This window comes from Heliangelus exortis, chromosome 7, assembly GCF_036169615.1.
Source record: "Heliangelus exortis chromosome 7, bHelExo1.hap1, whole genome shotgun sequence".
In the NCBI taxonomy this organism is placed as follows: Eukaryota; Metazoa; Chordata; class Aves; order Apodiformes; family Trochilidae; genus Heliangelus; species Heliangelus exortis.
Genome location: NC_092428.1, coordinates 15133105 through 15158256, shown reverse-complemented (window position 1 = coordinate 15158256; position 25152 = coordinate 15133105). Strand labels below are relative to the sequence as shown.

General features: G+C 50.3%; 1 protein-coding gene across 3 annotated transcripts in view; it reads right to left on the bottom strand.

The window, feature by feature from the left end:
- The window catches only part of UNC5B (unc-5 netrin receptor B), a 79909-nt gene that overhangs the window by 41594 nt on the left and 13163 nt on the right, over positions 1 to 25152 (bottom strand). The window contains exon 5 of one of the 3 annotated variants that reach the window (XM_071748987.1): positions 22760 to 22853. In XM_071748987.1, coding sequence (XP_071605088.1) covers positions 22760 to 22811 — 52 coding nt within the window. In that variant the 5' untranslated portion in view covers positions 22812 to 22853. Of the gene's footprint in view, positions 1 to 11458; positions 11635 to 22759; positions 22854 to 25152 lie in introns of those variants that run through there. The other 2 variants (XM_071748986.1, XM_071748988.1) reach the window with 2 other exon arrangements.

Below are 25152 nucleotides of genomic sequence, written 5' to 3'. Positions count from 1 at the left end.
GTCACTCAACCACCATTAGTGAAGCACCATTTCCTTGTGACACAAAGGTTATCTGCCAACAACTGTCTTTTGCTATGACCTGAAAGCATCTTTACGCCCTTCTCTCACCCTGCCTAAGATTTTCCCAAAATTTTTCCTTGTTCTTCATGTACAGATACAGATACCTCACCTCAGCTAAAACTACACAGTCCCATACATAAACAGCAGAACAAAACCTGTTCTCCTATAGACCTGCTGCTCAAAATACTCACACCCACATGGTGTTTGTGTTCCCCAAAGTAGGTGGCAAGTGTTATACTGTTGGGTTTTTTCAGTGGGATATTAATAGATCCTCCTTACTGTCTGACCAGCTCGCCTAGATAAAAAACTTTATTGATAATTTCCTCATCAGACAGACGCTTAATTACAAGATACCTTCTCTTAAGTCAAAAAGGAGGGGGGGGTGCAGACACACAACCAGCCCGACTGAAAAAAAAAAAAAAAAAGTGTCTGGATTATTTTTTCTTTTTTAGGAAAACACGCTAAAAAAGGAAATCTCACCAAATAAACAAACAAAAGCAAATAAGGCAGACAGCCAGAGGATAATTCCATAGGGATTTTTTAGCATGTTATGCACAGGAGCTCTTTTTGGTGCACAGGCCAAGGAGATGCTGTGATGCCTGTTCCCTTCCGTGGAGGGGCTGGAGCTATCGGCTGCTCCCAGGGGTGCACAGCAACGCCCCTTTCCTATCACCTCCCAGATATAGCACAGTCCCCGCGGGCTGCAAGCAGATGGTTACCAAGCTGACAGGTTGCAAACAGTTCTGTAGAGCCAGTTGGGGAATCAGATATTGTCTCCATGCCTTTGGTTTTGGAAACAAAAGATGTCTCCAGGCTAAAAAAGTTTGCTGTGGGACCCCATGGCTCCCCCCTATTTTCAGATTTCTTTTTAAAAGCACTTCAACCCAGCTCACATCTCTTCAGTCTGAAGTCTAGACAACTCTCTGGGCTGCATGCACATAACTTTTTCCACTCTGAGAAGGGAAAATGGATCTTTTCATGGGGCTCTCCTCTCCGTAGCTGGAAGGAGAATGCAAGGCCAGCCACAGTGTCCAGCACAAACACAACCTTACATTGCCAGCCAGCTGTAGGCACTGCCTTCCCTGCAAAAAGTTCCTTCCCTTGACTTCCAATCAAACTTGCAAATGCCATGAACTCCAGGCAACCTACAGAGGCTTCTTCCCAGAATCTCTGCTGCTTATTTATAGGAGCCCCAAGGGTATGGGAACAGCCCTAGGCCCCAGCCCTAAACACTTGAGAGAGCAGTGACACCACAGAGTGTTAGGTAGGGACCCAAATAATCTTTTAAGGTGGGTTTACTTTTTAAAACCCTCCCCTTCAACAGGCCATGCTGGATACCCCCATGACACCTACCAGGATGCAAAGCGCAGCCAAACTGCAGGACTCTGGCTTCATTTTGCTTCCCTGCTGCTTTTAGCTCTGCAACTTGACCCTCACTGAAACATATGGTTTGCATTCTCCCCCCTATACTTTCCATAGATTCAGAGGCTTTTCTTCCCCTCCTTCCCACAGGCACACAAATCCAAGCTCTTTTCTCTTACAGCAAGAAATCACCCTGGCAGCCCTCCCCATTGCTTTCTAAAGGAAGGAGGTGGGCAGAGCAGGAGAGGCTGCAGTAAAATCTCTCGGCCAAGACCACTAAGTGGACTTTGGTATTTCATGCAAGGGTCATTAACAGCCTGGCTGGATCTGCTGCATCCCCTTATAGCCAGTCCATAAATACAAATGTGAACAGAGTCAGGATGTCATTGGGGTACGGAGACGGGAAGGGGGAGGGCAGCAAGCACGTATACAACAAAAAACCCACTCTGAAGGCAAGACCACAGACCACCAAAAAGCCATCACCCAGCCACCAGCCTCAGAAACAACAACAAGCCCTTCAGATTCAGGGAAAGCAATGCCAAGGTGCCACTGGTCAGAGTATGCTCCAAGGGCAGGCACCGGCCATGGACAGGGTTAAGCAGCAACTTCACCTCCTCTTTTCCCTTCTCTGAGTGCAAAACTGATCTTTCTTTTCCTGTTAGGCCATTTTATCTATTTTTCTGCTTTATCCAGCAGTCGGGCTTTTCCTCACAAAGAGACAACGACAGCCTAAGCTGGTTTTTGTTCAGCCCAGAGCAGTGATCCAGCGGGAAATGGAGAGAGGGATTTTTAAGAAGTGCTGCTTTGCCTTACTGACAAGCAAGGCATTGCCCTCCCCCAGCCCCCACCATGGGATGAAGTTAAGAATTCAGCAGGACCCTCGTATCTGCTGCTTTTTCTTTTATTGTCCTTAAAGCACTTGTGAGGAGCCTTGCAAAGCCTGGGAGGGCTGTTTGATGGACAGATGGGATGGATGGGACAGAAAACAGAAGCCTTGAGGTCTGCAAACGCAACTGCCTTTGCAAAGCATGCCAGTCATTGCTGGCACACCTGCATATGGCACATGATCCTCCTGAACACAGCAAAAAAACCAAAGAACCCCCAAATTTCTATATTTTTCGGCAACATGGCAAGCAAGCCTAACAGTTTCTTGGAGCTGAGCACAGCATGCATGCCTCTTAGCAAGTATTACAAAATTGCACCTAAAAAATCTTTGACCCCATGTGTTTTTAGTCTTGGCATCACTCGAGGTTTTAGCTGGACAGGTGAGGTGCTGCAGTAACCTGAGGCTTTCCCTACCATTTATCCCCTGGGATCTTCCCAATCGGCTGGGACCCCTTCCACAGAGCTGGTGCGTGGGTTTTTCCAGCCCCAGCAGGACCAGCCCCAACATGCCCCAGACTCCTGGGGTTTTGTTGCAAACTACAAAGGAACCTGCCCAATTCGCCCCAGTTTGCATAACCAGTTTATCCCAAGCATTTGTTTTAAAAACTCAACTCTCATTAGTCACCGTTCAGCCCAAACAAAACCCAACCCTCCTTCCAGCTTTTGGATCTCGCTTTTCCAGCTTTGGGCAGAGCCAGCACTTCTACCCTGGTGTATAAATTTAGAGTCTGAAAAACGTGCCTCTAATACCTTATTTTATATATATAACAGGGCATCCCAAGCACCCATGACAAGGATGAACCATGTGGCTGTAATTCCTTCAAGTGCAAAGCCAGGATCCCTGGGCTACAGCACCACAGGATTTTTATTGTGCCAAACCTCCCCAGCCACACCTCCCAGCCCTGCTTTCTTCACCCCAGCACAGACCAGTCATTCCCCAGTAGAAATTCATTTAGTGTAGAAAAAAAAGGGACTGCAAGGTGAGGAAAAATTAAAGTTTTATAGGCTTTGGCACCTCACACCCCAGCAGCATGAGACTCTGGACCCCAGTCACCGGGAGCAGCTCCGTGCTGCACAGCCATGCAAACAAATCCCCTCTCTCCCAACAAATCCTGTTTAGTGCCGACACCGGAGCGAGGCAGGAGGCGTTTGCAGGGCTCTGACTGCAGACAGCAGCTCCAGAGATGCACGGTGGGCATCACGTGTCCTCCGGGAAAACATCCTTCCAGAGCCAAGTCAGGCATCTCCTCAGAAAGACTGGAGGAGGAGGACAAGAGGAACCACAGGCCCAGGTGGAAGTGCATGGGTGGAGATGGCAGCAGAGCCTGAATTGCCACTTCCTTCTTCCTTCCAGGCAAAAGCATTAGCCTGCGGCTCCAGCAGTGCTGACAGAGCCAGGTGTGCAGCCAGCAGTGCCACCGTGTCACCAAGGGCTTGTCCCCGAAGCATACAGACTAGCACAACTCAGAGGAGACCCTGAGGAACTACATAGGGATGCCACAAGCCCCCTGAGCATGGGAAACAGCATCCTTCCAGCCTTATGGAGACTTTCTACAATACTTGGCATCCTCCAGTCAGGTCCCAGAAAGCAGAAGGGACAGGACATTTAAGCTTCTCCAAGGTAGGCTGTAAAAGAAAACCCTTCAATGATCCCACTCTCTAATGCAGCAACCTAGACCACTGATTACTTTTAATTGCTGCGTAATTGGGCTTGGGAGCCATACTTTTATTTTAACTACTTCTCTACATTTCACATTGGTCAAAGGAGAAAGAAAAACTTTTTTAAAAATAATATTCCAGCACAGGCACCATTTGGCAAATTCAGAAACAGCCACACTGGGTGGGGAGGTGAAGGTACCTGCACCCTGAGCAGCTTCCCCAGCCTGTTTGGGATAAAGAGGGGCGGAGGGAGCCTGCTGGGATCCCACACCTGAGCAGCAGCCATCTGAAACACAGCGATGGCCCCAGGCCAGACCACAGCAGACAGCGAGGCCACATTGCAAGATCCACCCTCATGACCAGCACTAATTACAAGCTTCAGTTGCAGGCCCTGCAAAGCCTTCAGAGAGGTGAGGGTGGGGATGCTTGCCTGGCTCCATTTGGCTATGTGGATGAAAAGCAAGCATCAGACCACATTTATTTTTTTTAGGGGGGGGGGGGGGGGGGGGTGTTGTTTTAAATAGCAACCACTTTCTGGCTGCTGGAAAACACCCTCCTGTTTTTCAAGCCAACCCAAACAGATAGAGCCAGTAACGAAGCCAGGTGACAGCGTAGGATGATGAGGTTTCCATGGTGGATAACAGGCACACAGAGACCAGTCCCCACTCACAAAAAATGTAAGAGAGGGATGAGACCTCCCTCAAGATAGAGAGGCAGAGCTGATCACTTCAGTGGAAGGAAGCTCTGTTCATCCAGCTCCATAAAACTGTCTCAGGCCTGTTCCTCCATCCTGAGCACTCTTGGTCCTCAAACTGGGAGTCACAGTCCTCTGAAGGAAGAAATTCCCAGAACATCATGTCAGTCCACTGGAAAACCTGGTTAACAAAGCAATGTCTTCTGCTGAGGATTTTATCCCTCCAGCCTCTGCTGGGTGGACGTGCCCATATATACCACTGGTCATGAATAAGCCCCAAACCTCCCAGCCTAGAAAGCTTTGAGGACACTCACTGACAGCAACCTCAGACAGGAGGAGACAGCAACACCTCATCCCAGGCGTGTCCCTTCTCTTTAAATCTGTCCTGAGGAGTTTCTGGGCTCTCCAGCTTCCTGCCTCAGGAAAACTCCCACGCTATACAATGCAACACAACCCTTTTAATAGCCTCCCACCCCCGCAAGCCACCCTGCCAGCAAGCCTGGGTTTGTTTTACATCTTGTGGCTCCAGCCTCCCATCACCCCAGGAGATGCAGGTATGCCGAGGAACCCACTCAGAGGTGGACAGCCCATACTGCTCCCTAAGTTGTGGAGGAAGACACATCAAGGCATTTCAATGCTGCCAGCCAGGGAGGGAACATGGCAAGAACGTCAATACAACGTCAATAACAAGAGCATTCCTACACTTCTACAGAAGTTTGGGGAGAATTTTGGGGGGTTGTTCCCCCCAATACACTTTCTAGCATCCAGTGCTATCCACCAGGATGGATCCTCCAGCCAAGGATGCTGCCCATAGCATCACCCCCCCAGAGCCCCCAAGGCCCACCCGGGCACTGAGAATCTGCACTGAGAGGTCCTCGCCTCTCCTCCTGTGGTGGGTCTGCGTTCAAGAGAAAGGCAGATGGATCTTAATACGCATTAAACATCTCAAAATGAGATTTTCCACGCTCTTTCAAAGGGAAACAATCCCACAGCTTTCGCACTTGGCGTAGGCTTGTGAAGGAGGGGAGGGCAGCAAAGGTTACTCAGGGGACCTTCACCCTAGAAGCATGAAATGTCGGGACCTGACTTTTGTCTACGGCTTGATGAGGGGTCTGTACCAATTAGAAACATAGACCATGCTTGCAGCCCTGGGCATTTGGGCAGGGAAGAGATCATTTCTGGTGCAAACAAAGCCCCTTCCCTCCTCCTGACCTCTAAAGAGATAAATGGGAATAAAAGTTGAAGGCAGCTGGGCTATACATGTGTATATTATGGACTGCTGCTGATCTGCCGATCAGACTTGTGGAGCAAAGGGATGGAGGTGAAAGGGAACCCCTGCAAATGTATACAGGTTGCCTCCCCTACCTGAAGGGACTCTCTCCCCCAGGGAAAGGGACAGCCCAGACCCCAAATGCAAGGAGATAAAAGCTTCAGAGTTTAAGAATTTTGGTTTACTTCTCATATAACCAGTTAATTACTCATTAGTAAGTGTCTCAACTGGTGTCCTCCATCTCCCAGGGTTAAAAAAAATAAACAAACACTGCCTTTAACAACAGGCAAAGCTACAGGGGGAAGAAACCACCTCCAAACATTTGTTTTTCAGGTCCTGGGGGATTATGCCAGCCCCATCCACTCAGACTGTGTGGCAGGCAGCAGAGATCTGCCTCCTGGTAAGCATTTCTCCTGTACAAACCCAGCTCCAGGGAGAAGCCTTGTCTCAGTCACAGCCCAGTCTGGGGTCACCTGTGCCACAACCAGCCCTGCCCCACAGCCTGCCATCCCCATGCACCTTGGTGGCACGTGGCTTGACTTCTTGCATGCTTTCTCCACCTTTACCCACCTGAATTTCTCAATGGAGCCTAACACACATGGAGCCAAACTTGCCATCAAGGTCCCTATACCAAATTCAACTCAGCCAATCAGGATCTGGGTTAAGGTTTACAGCTTCAACACCCCCCCCAGTTACACTTGGCAGCAGTGCCTGGACCCCCAGTTTGGGGATGAGGACCACAACCCTCACCAGTGTGTTTCATTACAAACCTAACCCAGATATAACATATCTGGCGTGGGTCTGGGGGAGACTGCTGCAATGGGGAACAGCCCCCCAAAAGCCAGGAGGTCTGGGAGAAGCCACCAAAAGCAGAAGGGAGTAGAGGAGACCCAAGAAGGGCCTTGCTGGGCTGAAGCGGGGAGGGACTCATAGGAGCTTAAAGGCAGAATACAGGACACGCTGGAGCAAGCCCTGTGCTAAATAATTACTGTTTCCCTTTCCTCATTTTCCAGCATGGCTTTGCCCAGCCTTTCCCAGCCTGGCTCGTGTTTTATCTCAGGGTTCACTCTGCTTCTCCCTTTCCTTCGATCAGCCGATGCAACCCTTGCTACAACCCACCCAGCTGCCCCAACCACACCAAGAAAGCAGCCCATACATGAAAAACAAATAGCAAAGAAAAAAAATTAAAAAAACCCTAAAAATCCAAGCTCAGCAAACATGTGGCTGCTACCAGCCCAGCCTGGCAGTTTGGGAGGAGAGGAGATGGGGAATAAGAGCTCGGGAGGAGGAGGCAGCTCTTCCCTTCCACCAAGGAGCAGGTCCAGGGCTGCCAGCCCAGCGCATTCCTGCACCGTGAGTCAGGCATCCGAAAAACCAGAAGGCTTCAAAAATAATTCTCTGTGCAGCCGGGATGCTTTGCTTGCCTTCTGGCTCCCCAAGCCTTCCCCACGCACACAGTTTTAGCACTTTGCTCCACAATGGGACCAAAACTCATTTTTGAGACCCTCAAGAACAACATCACCCTCCATGCCGGGACCCCAGCATGAACCTAAACACTGCAAAACTGCCTTGATAGTGAAAATTCAAGCTGTGGGGACAGGGAGACAGAGGACTGGGGGAGTGGTGGGGAGGGTGCTGCATTTAGCTAGGGGCCTCTGGGTTCCCATCAAGAGAGGTCCCTTATAGGGTGGGTGTGAAACCAGACATCAGAGCAGTTTTATGAGGCTTTCTGCCTCTCCCAAATCAACGTTCTGCATTTCCTAGCAATGGTTGCAATCCCACTTCAGGTCATACAGGATTTTTTTTTTCTAGTGCCCCAGTCTGAGGTGGGGAGCCACATCGCCGAAAAGCTACTGGTTCACTGCTCCTGGGGTACACAAAGGCTCCGCTTGGAAAAAAAGCACCTTGTACATTTCCTTTAGTTCCTGAACTCTGGCAGCAGCAGGGGAGGATCATGCCAGCTCCCAGCCTTCATGCCACCAGACCCTGACCCTCTGTGTCAGCTGGGTGCCACCACACTCTGACTCACGAGCACGGGTGGCTTGCACAATACAACTGATTGCAGCAAATTACAGCTCTGCGTATTAAGGAAAAACCAAAATTGGAGGCAATGGGTGTTAAAATACCACGAGAGGGCCGAGGGCAGCAAGCGAGCGGCTCAGGCATCCTTTGCACCATATTAATCCCCCCACGCTTCCCTCAGTGAGACACCTGGGTGGGATGGCAGGAGGGGGCAGAGGGAACAGGCTGGTGATTTATGCTCCCCCCTTGTCACTCCAGCAAATGTTTTCGTTTGTATTAGCATCGCTAAAGCTGGGAGGATATAAGTGAATAGGAAACAGTGGGAACCTGTGGCTTTATGGCACCAGCATCTGCTGTAATGAACTCCTCAACCACTCCATCCAGCCCTGTCCATCCTCACCCCCCAGCCCAGCACTCCCTGCCCTCTCCCTGGCTCCTGGCTTTGGAAAGAGCACAGCCCAGCTCTCCTGAAAACCTACGGGGATGATCCCGCCAATTCCAAACACGACAGGGGGAGAAAAACACAGGGCTTGAGAGTGCTGCTGCTAGAAACTGAAGCAAAACCAAGCTTCTTGCATCATCTTTGCTCTCTTCACTGATGCAAAATACAGATTTTTATTTTTATTCCTGTACAGCTAGGAGACGGACAGAAAAGGAGCCAACTCACACAGCACCAAAGGGACCACTGGAGACATACACAGAGGAAAGGAGATAAGGAACACAGCTGGACTCCCCAGGCTGCTTATTGGGTCAGCAGCAGTACACTTCATTTCCAAACAGAGAAAATGCATTCTGGGCTTCTCCCCTACCCCCAACTACTATTTCTAAGAGATTCTGCCTTCTTAAAAAAAGTGTTTTTCTGTTTCTGTCCTTTTTGAGTTGCTTCATTATTTCCTCCTGCCACTACCACACACAGAGCACCAGCTTCTAAGAGAGAAGGCTCCATAACCAAGAAGCTGAAGGAGAAGGAGACAAAAAAAGCCAAAGCAGACCCTTCCACACACAAGCACGCCCCCATCTCCTGCAAAGGCAGGCTTTGCTGATGAGCAACAGGTCCTGGAGAGCTCTGTCCCAGCCATCTGCTCATGGTGACAGCCATCCTTCTGTCACTGATGTGCAGGTCCCACATTGCCGATATTCCCCTCACTCACTCTTTTTCCTCAGTGTTTTCCTCAAGGTGGTACAGCAGAGGGATGGGAGGACAGTCCATGCCCAGGATGGCAGTGTGATACTGCCTGCAGACACCCTTGTCAGCTAAGCCTCCCTCCGGCATCACCCCCTGGATCTCAGCAGCCCTTCTGCAACCTCCAGGTTGCAAGAAGCAAGCTCTCCAAATCCTTGCAGCAAGTTGTTCTCCTACCAAGAGCAGCCCAGAGCAGCAGAATGAAGCACAGCGAGCAGCCCAGCAGGCAAAGCCCCAGGAATGGGTGGGGAGATGCAGGTGGGAGCTGGGGTTCACCCACAGCAGAGGGGCACACAGCAGCACTTCTGGGGATAGCTGAGCTGACCACTTCTGTGCTTCAAACCCCAAACCAAAGCAAGAGTTCTCCCTGCCCTGTTGCAAAACCCAACACAAACAATATGTATGTTCTCTGTTAATAAAAGAAAAGTTTTATTTTCAAGGTGATGCCTCCCCCTCCCTCCTTAAAACCAAGCAAAGATGAGAGAAAGGGAGTGGACTACCACTGGGGCTGAGCACCCATCTCTGCTCCCTCCTCTGTGTCATCACATGCTATCTCTGCACAACTCCTAGAGAAACACTAATTATAGCTCTACAGCTAAAAACTTTGTACACATTTACATACACCAGATTAACAGTGTGCCTTTAGCAAGCTCCCCAGATTCCAACTGATCCAGCCTGGTCAGGTTTAACTTGTTTTTTTCTTCATTACCTCCCTCCCTTCTGCCAGTTTTACTTCAACCCCTGCGTGAACCTGGTGCATGCAAAAAAATAAAGAGCACTGCCCAGAGGACAGAGCAAGGCACGAGGGTCCTGCAACACCAACCCACCCAACAAGCCCTCCAACCAACATTCCCAGTCTTCTTGGACACAGCTAAACCCTGATTCAGAGCATCTCAGCTCATCCAGCCTTTCCCTCCCAAACTGCAGCATCCCACGGGCCCACTCCCACAGCACTGGAACCCTTTGGCACACACCGTGCTGCTCCCGGCCGAGTAGGACACCGGCAGAGAGCTCTCTCTTTCCAGCAAAGGAAGAGTTTCTTCTCCTGGCTGAAGGATATTGCTGCTGCAGCAACATCCAGGCCAGTGAATAAGTCCATAGTGCCATTTCAGTTTTCCATTTGCCGAAACACACTGGATCTTTGTGCGGCGGAGGCGGAAAAAATATTAATGTAATTAAACTCCCTTCCCTAAATTCCTCGTCACCTTAATTACGCTTCAGAAAAGAAGGCTTGGTTCATTTTCCTAGAAAATCAGCTTGTCAGCAGATGCTTTTAACTACTAACTAGACCAATCTGTGCTGCACGCAGCTCCGTGACACGTCCTCAACCCTCACCACGAGCTGCGGGAAGGGAGCAATAGGCTCTCCTCTCGAATTCCCACCCGGATGACGACCTTGCCCATCACCGGAGCCCCACAGCCTGTTACGGTCATGTTTTCTTCCAACCTCTAAAAGCCACCAAACTTTATAGGGCTCCACTTCTGAGTTCTACACTTGAGGACATCTTTTTTATACCTGGTGGATAAACACCCGCGCCTTTGGTTTGCCATCCCCAGAGGATGACAAAGGACAAAGTCCTGAGATGCAGAGGATGGTTGATGAGTTTTAAGGGGGAGGGGGGGGGGTTATAGCGGAAAGGCTGAATTTTATCACAGGAGTCCTGACGAGAGAGGGCAGCAGGAGAGACGCGCCTCTGTTTATTGTCTGTGGCAGGGATTACTAGCGGAAGGGCTGGATTTAAGTGCATCTCAATCACAAGATTGGGCTGCGCACAGGAAACTTTAAAGAGCCATAGGAAAAGCCCATTTAGCTGCTCCGGCCATCAATAACTCAGATTAGAAAAATGCAGCTTTAAAAACAACAAAACAAACAAACAAACAAACAAAAAAAAAATCAAAATATTCAGGCTAAATATGTAATTATATGAGCCGCTGGGGAATCACTGCCAGCGATACTACAAACAGGGCTGGGTTTGTTTTGCTCTTCTCAAGAAAGAGAATAATTATATATATATATAAATATAAATAAAAAGATACAAGGAAGAGGCACCGGTGCGGCTGGCGGGGGAGAAGCGTTGCCATCCCGCATACTCGCCGGAGCATCCCCCCGCAGCATTCCCCCACCTAAACCTGCGCTCCCCTGCACCACCACCCCCAACCTTCATGCTAAAACCAAAAGGAAATAAAACCTTAGAAAAACCCTCGAACTCTCCCTCAAACAGGGACAGACCGCAATTAACTTTTTTGGAGGGGGAGAAAGGAAGGCAGCAAAGGCTCCTTCCTACCAACACCCCCCTCTCCCAAAAACTTCGTCTCCCCCTTACCTGCGGCGACCAGCACCCGGCCGAGCAGCAGCAGCAGCAGCAGAAGGAGGAGGACGGCGGCGGGGCGGCGGGGGCCGGGGGCCGGCATGGCGGCGGGGCCGGGGGCCGGGAGAGGATCGGAGCAGCCTGCCCGCCCGCCTCGCCACACTGCCGGGCTGCCCGGCGCCGAGCGGGGCGGAGCGGGGCCGGGGGGGTGGAGCGGGGAGGGGAGGGGGGATTGGCACCGCCTTGCGCGGTCTTGAGCTGCTCCCGGCCTCAGCACGCCCCGGCATCATACCCCCCTGCTCCCCCCGCCAGCATCCTCCGCAGGCGGGGAGGGGGGTACCGAGCCAACCCGGGAGAAGGACTGCGAAGCGGGATGGGGAAACCGCCTGAAAACCGAGGCAGCGGAGCCCGCTCTGCAGTGGGAATGTGCGGGCACAAGAGGGAGCCCCGCAACGCGACCGGCGCCGCATCTCCCCCACAGCCCCAACCCCCGGCTTCACCTCCCCGAGTCCCACCGAGAGCCGCCGGGTCCACCCCCTCGGACCCCCAGGGAGCCGCTGTGCTCACCTTCTCGGCACCCCCCGGGGAGCCCACCCGGAGGTAAGAAGTAAGAACACTTCAAAGCAAGTGAAGCAACGTGTCCTTTTGCTGCTAAGGATGTGAGTGCCACAGGATCACAAAATGCGCTGTTACATACCCAACAAAAATAACCGGGATGGAAATCCAGGCTACAGGAAATACCCGCGGGAGTGTTAAAACCCTCAGGCACACCCCCCACCCCCCCCCCCCCCCCCCACAATAAAACAAATAAAATTCACAGGCTGGGGGAGGTAGCCTCACAACAACTTCTCGACATCTGTATTGCAAAGAACTGAAAACACGTTCACTGCTCTGCAAACCGGGGCTGCAGATTTCCACGTGGAAAACGTTTCCACGTTTTAAACCCAAGCTGGGTTTAAACTGCCCCTCCTGCCTCCTCGCTCTCTGGGAAGGGGGGCAAAAGGAGAAGGCAAAACCCCAAGTTGTGCAAAGTTGAGTTTGGATGGAGCCAGTGCTGCTCCTTGTCCAGTGGCACCAACTGCAGGGGGCTGCAACACATAGGGTGAGGGCACCAAGGGAGAAGGGGGATGCCACTGCTGCCTGTAAATGGTTCCATCAGCATGGGAACTGATGACTCTTAATCATGGCAGCTCCTGGTTCTCCGTGGAGTAGGGCAGTGGTGGGCAACAAAACCCCAGCAGGCAGGGAGAACTGACAGCCTGGTCCTCCCTGCAAGCCCAGTTATGGATTTGCTCCTTGGCCTAAACTCAGCTGTCACCTTTGGAGCAGTATAGAATCATTGGATGGTTTGGGTTGGAAGGGACCTCAGAGATCACTTGGTCCCAACACCCATGCCATGGGCAGGAACACTTCCCACTATACCAGCTCCAATGGAGAGCTGACCTTGAACACTTCCAGGGATGGGGCAGCCACAGTTTCTCTTGGCAACCTGGGCCAATGCCCCACCACCCTCACTGGAAGGAGTTTTTTCCTAATGTCTTACCTAAAGCTCCCCTCTTCCAGTTTAAAACCAGTCCCTCTCATCTTATCACTCCATGCCCTTGTGAAAAGCCCCTCCCCAGCTTTCTTGTAGGCCTCAGATGGAGAAGCTGGGGCACGGCTTCTGCTGTTGGATTTGGGAGTTGCATGGGCTTCTTCCTGGGCATACTCTAGGCCAGCATTTGCACTTGGAATGGGACTGTTGAGCAGCACCCAAACATGCAAACCCACCTCTGGAAAACTTTCAGAGACATCACCAGCTCTCCATGCTGCCCAGTTGCCATCTCTCACCTTTGCAGACCCAGTCCCACAGGTACCCCAACCAGACCCCAAAACAGGGGCCACTCATGGAGTCACCTGGGAAATAAGCAGAACAGGCTATTTTCCAGTAGGAGCTTGTGACAGGTTGAGCTCATAACAATGACACACATGGGCACCTTGGCTCTTGGCTCTGCCTCATGTGCAGCCCTGAAGGCTGCTGGGCACTTGCACCAGAGCTCAGTGATCATCTGTGCTCTGTTCCTGGGTATGTGTTAAATATTTTATTAAATAGCATCAATAGCACACATACATGGGTGTAAAGCATTTGGAGGGGCCCTGAGGAACAACGCAGTATCCATGCAGGTGTTGGTATCCATACACTGAGGAGCCTGCTTTGGGAAGCTGATCAAGCCTGCCTTTTGGATGGGATTTTTTTGTAGAAACGAGTGAGAACATGTGGGTTAAATTGGGTGGTGTTTAAAGTCATTGTCCGGTATTCAAAATATGAATTAAAGCAATGCAAATGAATGGTTAGCCTGCCACTGTTTCATAATTTTTAGAAAAATATGACATGACAAACTATCATTAAGGCAAAGGGCTGTTTTTCCTCCTGGGTGTTTACACATTACCCCTCATTTTCTCCTAATGGCCAGGCGTGCACCTGTCAATCAAATCCCCAGCCCAGCAGGACCACTCCCAAGAGCTGATCAAAAGGTGCAATGAGTTGCACAGGACTCAGTCTCAGCAGGGCCTGGCCCTTATCACCCGCCCTGGAGGGATGGATGGCAGGTGGTGGGGCAGGATGAAGATGAGGGGAAGCTTCATAAGGCACATAGGAAAGGGTCTGCACCACCCAGTTTTGGCTATTTTTGGTATTTCTACACATCTAAATACATATATTTGGGTATTCTGGTCTTTAGCACGGCCAGGAGGGGGGATCATGAAAGTGTTTAAAAAAAGATCGCTATCAGATGAATAATAAACAGAGGAACCTCCCAAAGTATAATTAGGAGGGAAGACAAAGGCTCACTTGTTCAGAGTTTGAGGTCATGGTGCCCTTCAGCCGTGATGGCACTGCCACAGGAGGGGTGGGGATGGGGACCCTAAGGCTGAGGAGACCTTAGGTGAACCAGAACGTCCTCTAAGAGTGTTGTCATATTTCAGACATTGACCATGTTCCTCACTACACATCTCAGCTATCTGGGATCAGGCTGTGCTGAGATGCCAAGGCATCTTTATGGCATCAAGAATTTTCTACTGGAAGGGAGAGGGTGATTATTTTTTCTTATTATTATAATTTTTATTTTAAAGAGCATTTTCTTTAAAGCCCCTCATACTATTTGCCGTCGTGGTTGGCTGGAAAGGCCACAGGCAGCTAAGCACAGGGGTAGCTAGAAGCACTTATCTATTTGGGGGCTCATAGGTCTTCAAGACAATTTGCATAGCATTATCCATAACTATGCTATCGGGCCAAACAGCTCTTCCAGCCTAATTAGGCATTAGTTAGAAGAGAGGGTCTGAAGACATGCACACAGGGGAAAAAGAGGGGACATGCAGCAAAGCACATTTTTCTAGGGAGCTGCTTGTTACCAAGAGAGCTTCAGCACGAAGTAAATGCTGAGTTTAGCAGTGGTTTATTTATGTTTTTCCCCCCCTGCTACTGGCAATGTCCTTGCCTGTGTGCTTTCAGTGCACCAAAGGAGGCTGAGGAAATTGCCACTGATGGACGTGCTGCAAGACTGCTGTTTGCCATCACCCAGAAATCCCAGACCCTTCCTTAAGGAATAGGAATTCACTTCTTTCTGTAATGCAGGGAGAGCTGGGACAGGAAGGAAAGGGCTGGAGGAGGAGAGGACAGGGTTGTTTTTTTTCCCAAAACAGGAGGACCAGCATATTTTGCTGGGTAGGTTTTTGCTGACAGGCACCTGGATGGAGCCTGAGTCTCCTCCCCGCTTGTTTTGCTCTGTGCACAGCTCCACGGGGATGCTCAGAGGTGCTCAGAGACAGCAATGTGCTCATTGCTTGATGCACTGTCAAAACCTGAATGAACAGCTTCCTCTGAAACATACACATCAGACAGCAACTCACCAGCTCTCTGAGGGTGAAATATCCAGCTCCAATCCTTCCTTTCTCCATCCCATGGGATCACCCACCTAGTGATGGGAAAGGCACCCTTGTAGTCCCCACATTTTTTCTTGGGACAGGTAGGTGAAGTCAAGGGACTGTTCTGCTGCCCCTCACCTCCAAATGGAGTGGCTGCACATCCCACACTTGGGAGCCAAGGAAGGTGCAGGAGATAAAGCATCTTCACAGAAGCTGAGGCTGGAGAAGACCCACTGGACTAGTAAGACATGATGCACACCCAGTACCTGCTTGTAGGGAGATATCCCTGCTGGGGAGATGACCAGCAAGGGCAGAACTTCCCCAAGATGAAGACCAAGACCTTGAAGCACTTTACACATCTCCCAGACCCATGGGATACCCTCGTGTGGTGGACCTCCACCAGATATGGGTCACCAGGTGAGATCTCTGAGACTTTCCAAAGCATGTGCATGGGTAAGAGATGGAATAGACAAGAGGCAGGGGCTTTGCAAAGGCACTGGGTAGGGAGGAGTTTGTGGTTCACTGGTTCCCAAGTCCCTTCTGCTTTGTATAGCGCTTTACTGGTGAAAGTGTGATTTGATTAGGCTTCAATTTCTACCAATTCCAAAGCCTCATAGAATCATAGAATGGTAGGGGTTGGAAGGGACCTCTAGAGATCTAGAAGTCCAAATCCCTTGCCAAAGCAGGATAACCCAGGACAGGCCACACAGGAATGCATCCTGGGTGGGTTTTGAATGTCTCCAGAGGACACTCCACAACCTCTCTGAGCAGCCTGTTCCAGTGCTCTGTCACCCTCAGAGTAAATAAGTTTCTCCTCATGTTGAGGTGGAACTTCCTGTGTTCTAGCTTAAACCCATTATTCCTTGTCCTATTACTGCACACCATGGAGAAGAGATTGGCCTTATGCCCTTGACACCCACCCCTCAGATATTTATGGACATTAATAAGAACCTCTCTTAGCCTTCTTTTCTCAAGGCTAAACATCCTCAGTTCTCTCAGTCTTTCTTCACAGCAGAGATGTTCAAGATGTTCAAGACTCCTTGCAATGGCAATCCCACTTGGCCAGGGTAGTAGCAATACAAACACCACCCTACACTTCCCCATGGACCCTTGTGTCACCTCTCTCCACCACCCCAGGTGCTCCCTGTCTCACATCAGGATGGAATTGGGACACCTGAGGCCAGGGAATCATAGAATAATCAAATGGTTTGGGGTAGAAGAGACCTTAAAGATCATCTAGTTCCAAACCCTGTGCATGGGCAGGGACACCTCCCACTAGACCAGGTTGCTCCAAGCCCCATCCAGCCTGGCCTTTAACACTTCCAGGGAAGTCTGTTTAGGAGATAAGTAATGCCCAAGGTGACCATAATCCATGTTACTACGTTCTCCTTGTGAGATCCTGAGCTGGGTGGACAGGAAAAGGTCCACGTGTGCACACATGGATCAGTCAGGGAGGAGTGAGCACCCAAAACCACCAGAAGATGCTTTGAGGATTTCCAGCAAGGTTTGCTCCAGAGGGAGCCTGGTGGCATCTGGACCAGCAACAGCAGGGACCTCCAAGCATCTCTTCCACACTCTATAGAAGAGGATAGCAGGAGAGAAGTGGAGATAAATGCAGTCATGAAGCAAAGCAGAGATGTTTCCAGCTCCATCCTTTCCACAATGCCAGGCTGGGCTGGCAGGGGCGTGGGAGATTACCAGAGGGTATGAATGAGGGGGAGGCAAAAGAAAAGCTGAGGCAGGCTGGTATAGAAGCACCAGTGATGTGGAGCAGGTGCAGAGGCAGTGATAATTCTCCATTTTTTCCAACACAGGAAATAGGAGTGTCCAAATTGAGTTATTGGGCAGCAGATTTGAGGACACACAAAAGACAGTGCCTTTTTACATGCCACCCTTGATTAAATTATGGAACTCGTTGCCATAGGATGCTATGGAGACCTACAGCCTAAATGGTCCCCAGAAAGTGTTTAGGCAAACTCAGGGGTCACATAGGTCTGTTGAGGTCTGTTAAACATGATGGAGCAGCCACCTCAGGGAGTCCCTAAACCCAGAGCTGCCAGCAGCATATATGGGACCACTTCCAGTGATGCTGGACCATCACAGCCTGCAGGATGAGTAGACACTATGTCTCACCACTTAAATAAACTATTGCCCAAATCCTCTTCAGAGCAAAGGGGAGGTTCTTGGACCTCCAAAGTGCCAAGGCTGATGTTACAAGATAGGCAGAACGGTGAGACACCAGGGTTTATGTGCAGGGCCACAGCTACATTTGGGACCAGGCTGAGGTAATTGTGCAGCTCCGAGGGAAGAGTCCTCACCCTAGCATGAAGATGAGTGTCCAGGCTGACAAAGCATAACTGTGGTCTCTGTTACATCCTTCTTGCTGAGATACTGGTCTGCTTGTTCCCTGAGTCTCTGTATGCAGCAGTGTTTGAAAGGCACTCTCTTGTCCACAGAATGGGTGATTTTGCTGTATCTTCCATCTCCAACACAAATGTTATGCAGCTGTCTACTGAGAAGATTACGCTCAGTTTTCCTTCCTCTCCAGGCAAAAAAAAATTATGCCTGATGCTATGGAGGGAAGAAAATGCTCTTTGCAGATGGGGACCAACAGGTTGCCCTTCCTCCTGCTTCAGGTGCTCATCCCTACACCTGTTTATTGAAGGACCCCACCTCACTGCCTTTTGCAGACCAGCTTTATCCATTCCCAAGCCCAACAAGAACACAAGCAGCAAAACCTGTGGGACTGGGAGGAATCCCTTCCTCCCCGAAACCCTCCAGGATCCCTTGCCAGGGATTTTCTCCCATGGCTTCCCTCACAGCTGAGTCAGTGAGCTAAGGGGGGCAGAGCCCTGCTGTTCCTTCCACTCCAGGCACAGATGCTCTTGCTCAGAAGGAAAGAAGAAAAACATTCTCCCCCTTCCAGTAAAGACACCATGTGCCAGATCTTCCTGCCATAAACACGGTCCTGGCTCCTCGGTCTCCATCCAGCACGTCAGATCAATAATTTATCTTCCAGGAGGTACAGTAAGTATCCATAATTCACAAGCAATAATGTTCTACAAGTTTGAACTGGCAATTTGGCTCCCTGGACCACATGCCATCTTCCCAGGCTTTTGCCACATCCGAGGTCTCATTTCTTCTTGCCAAAAGGCACAAAGGCAGCAGCCACCTCTAGTTCGATGCAGCTGTGAGGGGCATCCAAGTTTTGGAGCCGTGTCTGTTTGTCCTTGCTCTCCAGTTTTTCAAGGGCTTCCTTACCTGCTGGTCCCAAGATTATGAAGAGCTCTTGTTTTTTGGTCTTAAAGGCTGAAAAAACCCACAGGTTGTCAGGCTCTGTTAGCAGAGCAACAGAGACAGAGGTGCTTGGAAGGAGGATGTCAGGGTGGATCTCCCGTGCAGAGACTTGTCATCCACCAGCAGCTCATTGCAGCAGCACCTGGTGTTCATCTGCATCTGAGGCTGATAAACAGCTCAATAATGCAAGATCCAAGAGATGATCTGGGGTCAGGAGTGGACGGGACAGCAGGAAGGGCTGGGGGAAGTTGCAGGGATGGGTTACAGCCCAGGAGGTAACACAGAAGCATTGTGGTATCAGCCCTCCAAGACATGGGGAAGCAAAGCAGCTTCGGGGATGAGCCACCGAGCTCTCAGATTAGAAAAACACCTCTTGCTCAGCAAACTCTGTTAGTCAGGCCTAAAACATGGTGAACCAGAGCATGCTGAAGCTCCTTGCCTCCCAGGAGAGATGTTTATTAACTCATCAAAATATAACGTCTGTTGTTGCCAGCAAGAAGCTAGAACAGTTTAAAAAAAAAAAATCCAGAGAGAAAACAGAAAGGGAGAGGAAAAATAAAAACCACAGGTGAAAAACATAATTTTCTTCCCTCTGCTGGGCTGGAAGTACTTGGTCCATGTGACTGAGCCTGGACTGTGGCAGGAGCTCCTGAAGCATCATCCCCGTGTGGCAGGAGGAGAACTGGGGGGTGAGGATATTGCAGCATCCAGCTCCAACTCATTCCCTACTTGCAGGAGCCACTCCCTGACCTTCCCGTAATTGGGACAGTTGGCATACCTGGCCTGACATGAATTAAAGCTTCTAAAATAAACAAGGTGATAGCTGGAAATGAGATACCAAATTAATGTCGAAATAGCACGGGCCCTGCTTCTGCTGTCATTACATCCTGGTGACACTGTGACAAGAAGCGGGAGAGCAGCCACCCGGCTGCAGCAATTATTTTAATCCTATTTGTTTAAGCCCTACAGATCAGGGACTATCTTTCTTCACCAAGCATTTGCTGTTGCTTTGCTCACCTTGAAATGGAGAATGAGTGTCGGGGGATTAACCAGGGGGCTCATCCTGTTACCTTGCTTCTGCCCAAGCACATCCCTCTGAAACCATGCCTCATTTATTTTCCCAACCTGGATTTCAGAACCAGGACATCAACTGCTGTTTGCCCCAGGGCTTGCAGGAGACCAAAGGTGGAAGATGCTCTTCTAGGTGGGAAGTCCAGCAAAGCTTTTCAATAATAAGGATGGGCCATTACAGACTGAGGTTGTGGCACTTTCCATGCTCACTGTAGGGTTTTTCCCACTGTTTTTGCCTCCAGTACTGTCAATACGTACTTTAAGGAACAATAGACACTTAAAATTGACCCCTCCTGGAGAAGTGCCCCCATACAAAACAGCAGATGGTGTTTGAGCACTGCAAAATAAAAAATATATGTCTTTAAAGAAGATAAACCAGAGTCTTCTCGGTGCTATGCAGATGCCTCAGGGTCTCGATTTATATCTCTCTGCATGTGGGAAAAAAAGACAGAAAGTGGTATGAGATAATATTGATGGTGGAAAAGCACTCCTGATGGGGCATGGGGAACTACAGCATGATCTGAAAGGACTGGGGTCCCTATGTGGTGGCACCCACAGCCCTCCAGGGCCAGCACACCTGCCCAGATGTGACAGGAGCAGAGCAGGCTTTTTTCCTCCCTTTTTCCAGTTTATGGAGAGCCAGGGTTGGGTGGAAGAAATGTAAAACATCTGACTCTGCTTCCATCCAGGGCTGCTGGGGAGAAACTGCTCCTGTTGGGATGCTGACCCTTTCCCAGGTCCAAGCCCCAAGCAGGAGCTGCAGGACTGATGCAGTGGGAGGTTCTGCACCCTGAAAGGCAAACCCCAGTGTGACAAGAGCACTGATTTTGTACATGGAACATCAAAACTGCTCCCCTCCTGCTTGCAAAGCCTTCCTCTCCCTCCCCAATCTGAAAACAAAATCCCACCTAATCCCTGTCCTCCAGACCACACTGCCCATGTGAACAAACATATTCTTAGAGCTTTTATGAATAAAAAAGATTGAGAACTGCTAATTTCCAAAATAAACAGCAAACCTTTGAAGCAGCAAAGGGATCTCTAGGGTTCTTCTAAAGGTCACCAAAGAGCATTAGTCCTAACGTGTGCCTGGCTGCCACCACTTCCCTGCCCCCTGCTCCAGACACCAGGGACATTGGGAAGTTTGCCTATGGTGGAAGCAAAGGAAAAAAACCCAAATTCAGCCCCACGGTAGATGTTTTGAAGCCACTGGGCTCTGCAACAGGAAAAAATAAAATAAAATCTTAAAAAAAAATGTGTTGGGCTTTACTCCTAGCAGCAACATTCTGACAGCTTCTCTTTCAGGGCTGGAGTTACTGTTTTCCCTCTAGTCCTCAATTAATGCCTCACCTCAGAATAGCTCAAACCAGCAGGACTTTTCCCATCCCCTGGCTGTGAGCTGCTTTCAGCTTCCCCCAGGTGCTGGCATTGCTCCCAGCTGGGGCTGGCTGCCCCCAGCCCGACCCCAAGCCCCTCATTTCTCTCCCTTTGCCTTGATCAAGGACAACTTCCCTGCTGGAGCAGGTGCTGATGTTTGGAAGTCAAGCAGGAGGAGAAAGCAGCTTGTAAACTGTTTTTCCATTGATCTGAGGAGCATGTGGAGACCAGGATCAGGTCAAGCTGCCAGGAAGAGGCAACAGCCAGTGCACTGGGCAGCCACAGGGTTGGGATGCTCCAAAAGGCTGCAGGAAGGAAGATAGATCAAACACTGACCTTTACATCCCATGATTGTTTTTTGGAGCTGGGAAAGGTTTGTTGTGCATTAGCCTGGAGGATTTTCCCCTGTGGGGCATCTCTCTCCTCCCTGGGGCAGCACACCCCAAATCTTTCCAGACTGTCTGCTCCCCTGGCCAGAGCCTAAACTTATAAACACCCCTCTCAAGGTTACCCAGCACTGGTTAAAGATTTAAGAAAAACCCTGTACAATGTATACAGCTCCTCCTGAAATATTCATCTCCCAGACATCAATGTTTCATCAATTTTCTATCATAGCTCACCCTTGACACCAGCTCCAATCACAGTGGTGCAGACTGTGAAAACCAGATATATTTACAGAACCTCCCACCCTCCGTTTTCCCACATAATTTAGGATCAATTAGCCTGTGCAGATACCACCTTTCCCTCTGCTCCCAGCTTTCCTCCAGAAGTGGGTGAGCAGCCGGCCTGAACTTAGGAAGCTTCATCAGACCTCAGAGCTCAGCACTTAGCCAGAGCTGCCCCACAGCCAAGGACCCAAAGGTTCTGGATTATTGTTTGTTCAGACAAGCCCCTGTTGTAGGATGCCAGCTGCCCTTTCCCCTTTCCAAGGAATAGATTTCAGATTTGACCCAGTCACTGGCAGAAAAAAACATTCTGTCATTTTTGTTTTGTTTTGTTTTTTCAGTTATGCCTTTCCTTTTTAATCCCTCTAAATTGTTTAACCTCTGTTAAGTGCCTACCTTTGTCTCTCCTGTCCCTGCTAAGCAACCCATGGGCTCCTTCAAGCTGCCCATGAGTCCTCACCCAGCTACCCTGGGGAATAGGGAAGAAAATGCTCTCTTGCCACAGTCATCTTTTGACCCTCAGCGTTTCAGAACAGCTCAGAGAGTTAAGGGAGACCTTTCCTCTCCTCCTCCAGCCTTGAACCAAAGCAGCCAGAACATTTTTGCCATTATCTGATTTGATCTCAGTGACAGAAATAACCATTGAAAAGCCATGTTTCTGCTTCTCCATTCCTCAGTGCCCCACTCCATGCTTGGTCCAAGATCTCCCTTCTCCAGAAAAAGGACAGCAATGGTGGCCAGGAGACCCAGATGAACCCACCACAGACAAACTCTGCCTGCCACTGCAAGCCAAAAAACACCAAAATCTCTACCCCACCAGTCTGAAGACAGGTGTTTGATGGTACTTTGTAGCTTTCCTAACATTGAAAGCACAAAGCTAGAGAGCTCTGGGCTTGCACACCCACTGATGCAATTCCAAATACCGGAGTATTGAAACAGTGGTGGCTTTACCTTGTCACCACCTCGAGTAGTTCTTCCCACCCTTCCTACCCAAAGGGCTACCTACCCTGCTTGTTAGATGTCCAAGGACTACCCCAGATGTTTGGAAAGACGTGCATGGACTTCCAGGGGCAAGTCTGGCACAGGGTTTCACTTACGATCTGTCAAAAATCAGGGGAAATACATGTGGGTTTTACAATTCCATTTTAGCGCAGGCATTTCATGAACCGTCATGTTTCCCAACACCCAAACCCAGCCTCAACATCCCCAGCAAGACTTTCTCTCTTTGTTTCACAAGTTAAAACAGGGGGACACAAGCATCACTCCCCGAGCAAGCTGGAAAGTCACTTGAAGGTTGTGAGTGACCTTGAGGAGCGCTGGACGTTGGCTGCAGCAGCGGCGGAAGCGTGAAAATGTATTGCAGCCCTTGGGCAGCCTTCAGTTCTCATTTAAGCTGTTAATCAGAGGGGGGGTAGAGGGAGGAGGGTGGCAGGAGCAGCTTTTCCCTGCGAGCCTGGCTATAAAAGTGTGAGTGGCACTGGAAGAGCCTCCAGGACATGGGCAGGGGGGTGGAGACCCACTCTGCCTCGCCACAAGAAGGAAGGGCTTTAGGAGCTGAAGGAGGAAAAAACCTACCTTATTCTCATTAGTCCTTTCATGGATGGAGTTATTCCAGCAACTTGTTTTCTCAGGGTTTGTTTAGTTGCTTAGGTGTGGGCAGCAGCTCTGTGGGTCTCTTCTCTGGTGGTGGCATCACCACCTTGGGAGAGGGGGGATTTTATGTCCTCATGCTAAGGCGCTGCTGCCCTGGAGCATCCTGTCATCTCTGTGTTGGGGTGAGAAGGACATGTAAGAGGGACCTTCCTGCTCTCAGTCCACATGTCACCATGCCACAGACCACATCTGCTGTTCTCAGAATCTCTGGGAGCAGCACAGCTCCTGTGGGGACTGTAGGAGAGGCACAAAGTGGGACAGGCTCTGCTTCTCAAGGGAGTGGGGCTGGTGGCCTGCCCTACTGAAGGGACTAATTCAAAGAGAGGTGGGATCCTCTAAAGGAAAGCAAAGAGGAGTTTGAGAAGGACACCAGAGAAGCCACCTCCCCACTTACCTGCTCCACACACCCTTCTCCAGCTCCACAAGGGTTAAGACAAGTCTATTACTGTTTGCTTGTCACTTTGTCACTGATCTAATGACCATCGATAATAGTTGAATCAGAATTGATGGAGAGATGGATTTAATTAACCCCGGTGTCAGCAGCCTGCATTGCTGTCTGTTTGCGTTAATGGAGCAGCTCAGGAAGAAAAAAACCCCAAACTCTCTTGAGCTTTGGGTGGCTCAGCCTGCGGCAAGTGAAACAGTTCTGCTCATCAGCTGCGCCCTCCAGGTGTTCCCAGGGAGGGCGACATGTAAATTGCTTCCTCCTTCCCTCAAAAGGATAAAATAATCACTGTTTCAGTCACATTCCCGAATCCCCAGCTTCACCCAACAGCAGACCCTACCTGCTGCTGCCAGACACTGACAGCCTGGGCAAGGGCAGGAGCCCAGGACTTCCAGAGAGCTGATTCTGGGAGCTTCATCTGGCAGGGGGAAGGTGCAGAGGAGCTTGCCAGGGGGAGGCCAACAGGAAGGCAGCAACTCCTGGGTGTCACCTGCTGGGATGGGTGTCAGGCAGGGTGTTTGGGATGGGTTGGGGATGCAGGCAGAGAGGGTCCACAGCCAGCCAGCCAGCTCTGCAGCTCTTGGGCTCTTTACAAAACCCAGGTGCTGTACACACTCCTGTGGGAAACACAGCATGGGCAGCATGGGCCATAAGACATGCCAGACCTGCCAGCTCCTGCCCTCTCCTCAAGATACAGACTGCTCAGGCTTCTGTGCCCATCTTATTGGGAGTATCATGAGGGAAAATTCCAGCCTGGGAGGAGTGTGGGTTTGTGGCCCTTCTCTCCCTGTGGATTTAGGCATTTCCACACAGCTCAGGGAAGCAGGGACTCAGCATCCAGCTGCCCCAGAGCAGTCATGGGAGGGTGTGCATTGACACAGGTCCCTCCCTGGGGACACCTCTCAAGGCAGACTCAGGAGGGGACTTGTCTGACACCCATGAGGTCTTCTTCACACTTCCCCTTCCCCTCATTTTCATCTGCAATTGCTTTTCATCCTCTAACACATGGCCAGCCTTGACCCATGCCAGCAGGTGGGCAAATCTGGATCCATCTGTAGTGCCAGGGATGCAGGGGAATGGTGCCAGCACAGATCCCAGCTGCCTGGGATGCTCCTCTGGGCTCTACAGCAGGTGAATCCTTGCATTAGCTCCAACAGACCAAGGTGTTACTGTCTGAAGGAATAAGCTTCCCAGTGCAATGCCTTAGATAGGCTAAAAATATTCCTTCTAGTAGAAACACTGGCTCCTGCTACCAGCACTGCCTCATGGCTGGAAGTTCCAGGTAAGATGGGGGACACATC